This window comes from Arachis duranensis, chromosome 6 (assembly GCF_000817695.3).
Source record: "Arachis duranensis cultivar V14167 chromosome 6, aradu.V14167.gnm2.J7QH, whole genome shotgun sequence".
NCBI classification, from domain to species: domain Eukaryota; kingdom Viridiplantae; phylum Streptophyta; class Magnoliopsida; order Fabales; family Fabaceae; genus Arachis; species Arachis duranensis.
In genome coordinates this window covers 81093391-81101953 of record NC_029777.3, presented here as the reverse complement: position 1 = coordinate 81101953, position 8563 = coordinate 81093391, and the positions used below count along the sequence as shown (strand labels likewise).

Here is an 8563-nt window from a genome sequence, read left to right as displayed (position 1 = left end):
GAATTGTATTAAATCATCGAGACGCTGCAGAGCTCCTCACCCCCAACAATGGAGTTTAGAGACTCATGCCGTCACAAAATATGTAATTCAGATCTGAAAATGTCATGAGGTACAAGAAATGTCTGTAAAAGTTGTTTAAATAGTAAACTAGTGACCTAGATTTACAGAAAACGAATAAACTAAGATAATTGGTGCAGAAATCCACTTCTGGGGCCCACTTGGTGTGTGCTGGGGCTGAGATTAAAGCTATCCACGAGTTGAGGCCTTTCTTGGAGATGAACTCCAAGTTATAACGTGTTTTGGGCGTTCAACTCCGGATCATGACGTTTTTCTGGCGTTTATCTCCAGACAGCAGTTCAACTCCGGATAATGACGTTTTTCTGGCGTTTAACTCCAGACAGCAGCATGAACTTGGCGTTTAACGCCAAGTTACGTCGTCTATCCTCGCGCAAAGTATGGACTATTATATATTGCTGGAAAGCCCTGGATGTCTACTTTCCAACGCCGGTGAGAGCGCGTCAATTGGACTCCTGTAGCTCCAAAAATTCCATCTCGAATGCAGGGAGGTCAGGATCCAACAGCATCAGTAGTCCTTTTTCAGCCTAACTCAGATTTTTGCTCAGCTCCCTCAATTTCAGCCAGAAAATACCTGAAATCACAGAAAAACACACAAACTCACAGTAAAGTCCAGAAATATGATTTTTGCATAAAAACTAATATGAAGTTAATTAAAAAATTTTTATTTTAAATTTTATTTAGAAATAATTAAAATTTTAAAGATTTTATTGAATATTTAATTAAACTGATTCAATCACGGTTCAACCTTGGTTGAACCATTAAACCGTTGAACTGGTCACTTAACCGGTTTAATAACCGGTTCAGTTTTCAGAACCTTAGTATATATATACCTTTTTTATCTTGTATCTATGATCTTTTCTCTTATCTTTACGCTTTAGTTATCATGTGTGAACATTTCGTGCTTTTTTATCTCTGTTTTATGAGTCTTTGAGCTTTTATTCTTTCTTTGGGCTTCTAGTATATTATATTCTTTGACTATATTTTATTGTATGAGCTTTAGAACTATCATATCGCTTTGTCGTCCTTTTTCTTTACAGCTAGAGGTAAGGCTAAGAGTGATAGGGTGTTACATTTAGTGGTATCAGAGTAGTTCACCCTCGTGAGCTTGAGGGATGGACTGTTTGTGCTTCATTACATACTCTAGGTCAATTTTTCTTTCGTGCTATTTAGGATATCTGTTTGATATGCATAGCATGCTTGTTTGTGAGTACCTTTTTGAGATAATTAAATCACTAGACTTGAGATATTGAGACTGATTACTTTGATATCAATTGTTTGGTATGGACAGGATCCTGAATGGCGACTTGTGGATGGGGTTGACCACAGACACAAGGAGATAATGAGGATGACCAACCAGCCAATAACCATGTCGAGTTCATGATGGCAATGACTAACCTAGCTAACTCGATACAAGCGAGTGCTACTGTGATGACACAAGCTATGGAAAGGTTGGGGCAACCAGCCAGAAATAGAAATGAAAATGGAGAAGGGGCCGAGAACAACTTAGTAGGTGCTCCAATGACACTATCAGCTTTCCTACAGGTGAACTTACTGACTTTCAGAGGAACAACAAATCCTACTAAAATAGATAATTAGTTCCAATCCATGGAGCATGCCCTGCAAACTTAGCATGTCTCCGATAATTCAGAATGCGGACATTCCATGGGAGTTATTTCGGACCGCTTTCTACAAGATATTTTCCAGAGTCAGTGAGGGAGGCTGGAGAGTTGAAACTCATGCAACTGAAGCAAGGGTCAATGTCTGTAGCTGAGTATACCAATAAGTTTGAGAACTCTGTAGGTTCTCAAGGGTATGTCAGGGTACCCCTGTGTCCTATGAGGGTTGGAAGTGCATAAAGTACCAAGGAGGTCTTAGGGAGAACATTATGTGTGTTGTGGCTCCGTTGGAGATTCAGAGGTTTTCTGAGTTAGTGAACAAGGCAAGGGTTATTGAAGATTATGCTAAGAAGGTAGCATTGGCAAGGGATACTCGTGGAGGCAACAACAGAGGCCGTGGAAAATATTTCCAGTCTAGGGGTCAAAACTTCAAAAGATGTGGACACGCCCCTCAACACCCTCAAGGTCAAGGAAACTTTAAGAGGACTAACTACGATCAGTATCACCAGGCGAAGGAAAGAGGTAAACAGGGTAAGACTTCTCCAGACTTAATTTTTGACCGTTGTAGATCTTTTCATCCTTTGATTCGTGCAAGCTGGATATACGTGGCTATTTTACTTGTGGATTGCCAGGACATATTACAAAGGATTGCCTTTATGGAAGGAATTTGAATGTGCGTTGGAACCAACAACAAGACCAAGTGTTTGCTGTGAATGCCAATGATGTTGCTAAGTCAGATCCTTTGATGAGAGATAAATGTTTTATTAGTGACAAAGTGTTGGTTACATTGTATGATACGGGATCATCACATTCATTCATTACATTTGATAAGGCTGCTGAACTAGGGTTAAAAATCTCGCACTTAGCTTTCGATTTGCATGCGCATACCCTATCTCAGATAGTTGTGACTAGATTAGGTTGTAGGCAAATACCTTTCAAGATTGAGGATAGATCTTTTGTTCATGACTTAATTTGTTTGCCGATGGTTAGGTTGTAGATGATTTTGGGGTTTGATTGGTTGTCAAAGAACCAAGTGTTGTTAGATTACTTTGAGCGATCAATTCGCTTTATGTCGGAAGGAAAAGGAGGAGCAGTTGTAGCTAAGAGTTATTACCTGAATTCTGTAATGGTGAACTGTAGTGGGGAAGAGTGTCAGGGTTATATACTTTTAGCTTCGAATGCGTCGGGCGATGAGCAGAAGTTAGACTGAATTTTGCTAGTTAAGGAGTTTCCTAAAGTGTTTCTTGAAGACATTCTCGAATTTCCACCTTAAAGAAAAATTGAATTTGTGAAAGACTTGGTGTTGGGAGCCGGCCCAGTATCAATTGCGTCGTACAGAATGGCTCCGATAGAGCTGGCTAAACTTAAGACTCGATTGGAAGAGCTTCTGAGTAAGAGGTTCATTCGACCAAGTGTATCTCCGTAGGGAGTGCCAGTTTTATTGGTGAAGAAGAAAGATGGAGGAATGCGACTCTGTGTGGAATACTGACAGTTAAATAAAGTGACGGTGAAGAATAAGTACCCATTGCCGAGGATCGATGACTTAATGGATCAATTGCAAGGATCTAGGATGTTTTCGAAGATCGATTTGAGGTTAGGTTAGCATCAGATAAGAGTAAAGGAGGATGATATTCGGAAAATGGCATTTAGAACATGCTATGGTCACTATGAATAAGCAGTGATCTTCTTTAGGTTGACAAACGCGCCTGTTGTGTTCATGGATTACATGAACAATATATTTTGTCACTTTTTGGATAAGTTTGTGGTGGTGTTCATAGATGACATCCTGGTTTACTCAAAGACGGTGAAAGAATGTGAAAAGCATCTGAAGATTGAGTTGCAAATCCAGAAGGAGTGAAAGTTGTATGCAAAGTTGTCGAAGTGTGAATTCTGGAAGGAAGAAGTTAAATTCCTGGATGTGTGGTGAGTAGAGGAGGAATAGTAGTGGATTCTTCAAAGGTTGAGGCGGTAATAGAACGGGGAAGACCGGCGTCAGTGACTGGGTGCGTATGCGAGTTGGAAAAAATACCACATCTACGTATGCGTGACATAGTTCGCGTACGCGGGGCCCTGTTTTTCAACAAATTAAGTTTTTGTATTTTAAACATGATTTTAAATCTCTAAACCTCTATATTTACTCTTTTAGACCCTAAATATTAGTTTTGAGTAAAGTGAAGAGATTAAGCTATAAGAATGGGGTAACTTGGAGGTGAAAAAAGCTTCGAACATGATGAAATATGAATGGAAAGTGCAGAAAAGGGGTATGTATAAGGTATTTGGCCTTAATGAAATTGAATGAATGAAAATGAATGATGATTTGGCAGGCCATGATGAATATGAATGAATAAATATGAATGTGAATGTGGCTTATGCACTTCTTCATCTGAGATACAAGTTTCCTTGGGTAAGATGCAGTGGCTTGCCACCATGTGCTCTAGGTCAAAACTCGATACTCTGTTGACCCTACGTCATAAGATGTGGCTGGACACTTTAACGCCCCGGAAATTCCCCCAATGAGCATAATTTATTTATGAATGAGAAAAAGTTATGCATAGACTCTTGGGGATGCGCGCACGGGGGACTGTATGAGGTTTAGCAGCTGGACATGTCGGGTTGGCTTTATAACCGACAGATGAGACTCATTAGCCATAGAGCAGGCATACATCATATTCATATGCTTGTTTTGTTTGCTAGTGCATTAATTGGATTTGCCTATATGAATCAATATGCTATTTGTTATACTTGTTACCTAAATTAACTGTACTCTAATTGTGTTCGCCTTGTCTGTTTTGTTTGTCTGTGTGACGGGTGCGCGGAATTTAATTCCGCACAACTGAACCGGCAAGTGTACCGGGTCATCCAAGTAATACCTCAGGTGAATAAAGGTCGAATCCCATGGAGATTGTCGGATTGAGCAAGAAATGGCTATCTTGTAAAATTTAGTCAGGCGATTAGAAAAGATGGTTGTGTAATTAAACGCATAAACAAAATAATAAAGAACGAAATACCAGATTGAGGTGAAAACAGTGATAAAGATTCAGTTAAGGCTTTGGAGATGCTATTTCTTTCCGAATTAACTTTTCTTACTATCTACTTCAATAACGAATGATTCATTCAATGGCAGCCATAAGTGACTAACTCATGTCCTCTCATCAAGTTAATCTCTTCTAAACCACGGTAGTCCACCATATCCGAGTAACTCATGTCCTCTCATAAAGTTGACTCATGGCTTCTCACTGTAGCCGAAGATGAAACTCTAAGCAATCCACTCCCCTTTGCGATCCTACTCAAAATGCCACACACAAGGTCAAATCTTCCAGATCAGAGAGTGCTACTTTTCTGACTCTAGTCTTAGCGCCACAGAGACCTCAGTAACCCACGGTCAATGGGATTTCATGTCACGTATCAAAAGTTGCCCAGGTACTCTCTTGGAATCCGCAATGAACTCTCTAGCTGTGGTTCAATGCTATCCGGGTCACGACTCACACGGAACCCATGTAGAACAAGGATGAATGTCACGGTTCATCCTCAATTCATGAGATTAAGAATGAGAATGCATAAGAGAATAGAATCAAACATGTAATTAAATAGAAATAGTAATATTATTAATCCATCAAAATCAGCAGAGCTCCTAACCCTAACTTAGGAGGTTTAGTTGCTCATAGCTTATAGAAAGATAATGGTAAAACGTGCAAAAGGGCAAAAGTCTCTAATAAAGGGTGAACTTTTGTCTATATATACTATTCTAATGACTAAGGATTAAAAAAATAAGATAAACTGGACTCCTGGTGCAAAAATCTACTTTTTGGGCCCACTTGGTGAGTGTTTGGGTTGAGCATGGGGTGATTCCACGTGCTAGGACTTCTGTTGGGGCGTTGGACACCAAGCTTGCTCCCTTTTGGGCGTCTAAATGCCATCTTGGTCCTTCTAGGGCATCCAAACGCTAGGCAAGGGGTCAGTAGGGCATTTAACGCCCGTTTTGGGCCATCATTTCCAAAGATAAGTATGAACTATTATATATTGCTGGAAAGCCCTGAATGTTATCTTTCCAAAGCCATTCTGAATGCGTCATTTGGACTTCTATAGCTCCAGAAATTCTCGTTTGAATGCACGGAGGTCAGAATCTGACAACATCTGCAACCCTTTCTTTGTCTTTGAATAAGACTTTCCTAAAACTTGTCAGAATCACCCAAAAATCACCTAAAATCATAGAAAAATCACAAAATCTCAAAGTAGCATCCAAATAGTAATTTTTGCACTAAAACATGCTAGAACTTGATAAAACTTAACAAAACATAACCAAAACATTAAGAAAATAATACTAAAAAGTGTATAAAATATCCGCTCATCAGTGACTCTATTGGTGTTTTGGAGGATTTTGGAGGAAGGAGAATGATTTTGGAGGGGTTTAGTTAGATTTTGGTTAAGTTTAAGAACCTTAGAGAACCACCCTGCTTATGGTTTCTGTTTAAAATCCTTATGTTTTATAATATGGGTGTCGGAGTTCTAAGATCGCCTATGACTTTTTCGAGACCTTATATCTTATGTATGTGGTACCTTTACCATGTTGAGAATGTTTGGTTCTCATTCGATATGGATATTTGTGTTTTTCAAATACAGGTCGAGAGGCACCTCGCTAGGCATTTGGAGTTCCTAGCACAACGGAGTTGGGATGTCGCTCCAGGAATGAAAACCGATGTGGCGTCCTATGTATCTAAATGCTTAACTGTCAAAAGGTCAAAATTGAGCATCAGACCACCTAGAACCCTCAGCCTTTAGAAATTCTACAATAAAAATGGGAGGGCATCGTAATGGATTTTGTGTTGGGTTTGCTAAGAACTCGAGCTGGATTTGATACTGTCTGGATGATTGTGGATCGGCTGACAAAGTCAACTCACTTTTTACCCATTCGGATGAATTGTACCTTAGAAGAGCTAGCATGTTTGTACATCAAGGAAATTATGAGGTTGCATGGCGTGGCTACCACCATAATCTCCAATAGAGATCCACGTTTCACATCTAGATTCTGGGGAGCCTTCCAACGGGCATTTGAAACTCAGTTAAGCTTAAGTATGGTGTACTGACCTCAAACCAATGGCTAATTAGAGATGACAATCCAAACCCTAGAGAATATGCTGAGGAATTGTGTTTTGGACCAGTCGGTGAGCTTGGATCGGTATATGCCGCTGGTGGAGTTTGCGTATAATAATGGCTACTATGCGAGCATTAGAATGGCTCTGTATGAGGCTCTGTATTGGAGAAAGTGACAATCTCCTCTATGCTAGTATGAAGCTGGGGAAACAAGCTTGTTAGGCCCTGAAATGATAGTTAAAACTATCGAACAGATCAAGAAAATTTGAAGCCGAATGCTTGTTGCTCAAAGTCATAAAAAAAGCTACGCCGATCAAAGGAGAAAGCCTTTAGAGTTTGAGAAAGGGGAGCATGTGTTCTTAAAGGTCACACCAACAACCGAAGTGGGTAAAGCGATCAAAACAAAGAAACTAAAAACTCATTATATCGGTCCATTTCAAATTTTGAAAAGGATTGGACCGGTAGCCTACAGAATTGCCTTACCGCCCCATTTTTCAAACCTGCACGATGTGTCTCATGTGTCACAGCTTTGAAAGTATACTCCTGATGCCAGTCATATTCTGGAACCCGAATCGGTTCAAGTAAGAGAAGATTTGACACTGCAAGTAACCCCAGTTAGAATTGATGACACCAGCATTAAACGGTTGCGTGACAAAGAGGTTTCACTGGTGAAAGTTGCTTGGAATTGGGATGGAATCAAAGAACACACGTGGAAACTTGAATCTAAAATGCGAAATGACTATCCACACTTGTTCTCAGGTAACCAAATTTGAATTTTTGGGCAAAATTCTAATTTAGGTAGGCAGGATGTAAACGCCATGTAATTAACGAATAATTATCCAATAAATTAAATACTAATTAAAGAAATTAGAAAATGAAATTTTATAGTATAATAAGGAAGGATTAATTAAAATACGAATTTTGACACTAATTTTAAAGAATTTGGCCTAAGATTGGCCCATTTGGGACAAACCGATCAAACTGGGTCCAATCCAACCCACAAATAAAATGAGCTTCAGCTCATTCTCTCTCCTTCTTCATGCAAAAACACTAAAGAATTCAGCAAGAAGAGGAAAAACACTCAAACATTACAAACCCTTATTTTCAATTCAAATCCACGTATCTTTCAACTCCGAGCTTCGATCGCCGCACCGTTTGTGCCCACGCGACCGCAACGTCGAGCTCTACAAAGTCCAATACTTAATTAGGTAAAGAAGTCATTTTTTATTTTTGATTCTCTCCTCCCCCAATTTCAAAAATCCTACGATTTGGGTGTTGAAATTTTGTTGGTTTTGATGTTTAGGATCAAGCTAACTTAGGGGCTTGCCGGGTTTTGACCCAATTTTCCGTCAGTAAGGTGAAAAATCACAAACACTAGTGAATATCTTGATTAATTTTGGTTAAGTATTAAGTTTGTGTATATGTTTGTGATAATGTATATTAGATAGTGAATATGTGATTGCAGAACAATATTTGAGGTGATTAAAAGCTTGGAAGTGAACCTTGGTTGCTGAATTTTGGTGGTGGAGGCTTATGGTCATGAGTAATTGAGGTGTCTTTGGCGTATACAGAAATCATCCAAGGTATAGTTTTGGTTTCTCGTATGTAATATATAATGTCTTGTGAAAATATAGGCTAGATGACCATAGGATAGGTTGGAATGTATGATTATGTTGAATATGCAGTAGGATTGATGAGAAATGTTGGATTACTATGGGAATTGGATTGGTGTTGATACTTATGGTTGATAATTGATAAAATGATTAATTGAATGAATA

The 8563-nt window shown here is 39.2% G+C and overlaps 1 protein-coding gene across 1 annotated transcript; it reads left to right on the top strand.

Moving 5' to 3' along the window:
- The first annotated feature begins 1963 nt into the window (after window positions 1–1963).
- Window positions 1964–8267, top strand: LOC107494180 (uncharacterized). The gene is made up of 5 exons (XM_016115216.1): window positions 1964–2216; window positions 2327–2679; window positions 6315–6430; window positions 7339–7544; window positions 8230–8267. The coding sequence occupies exons 1-5, from the start codon at window positions 1964–1966 to the stop codon at window positions 8265–8267; spliced, it is 966 nt and encodes a 321-aa protein (XP_015970702.1).
- The last annotated feature ends 296 nt before the right edge of the window (window positions 8268–8563 follow it).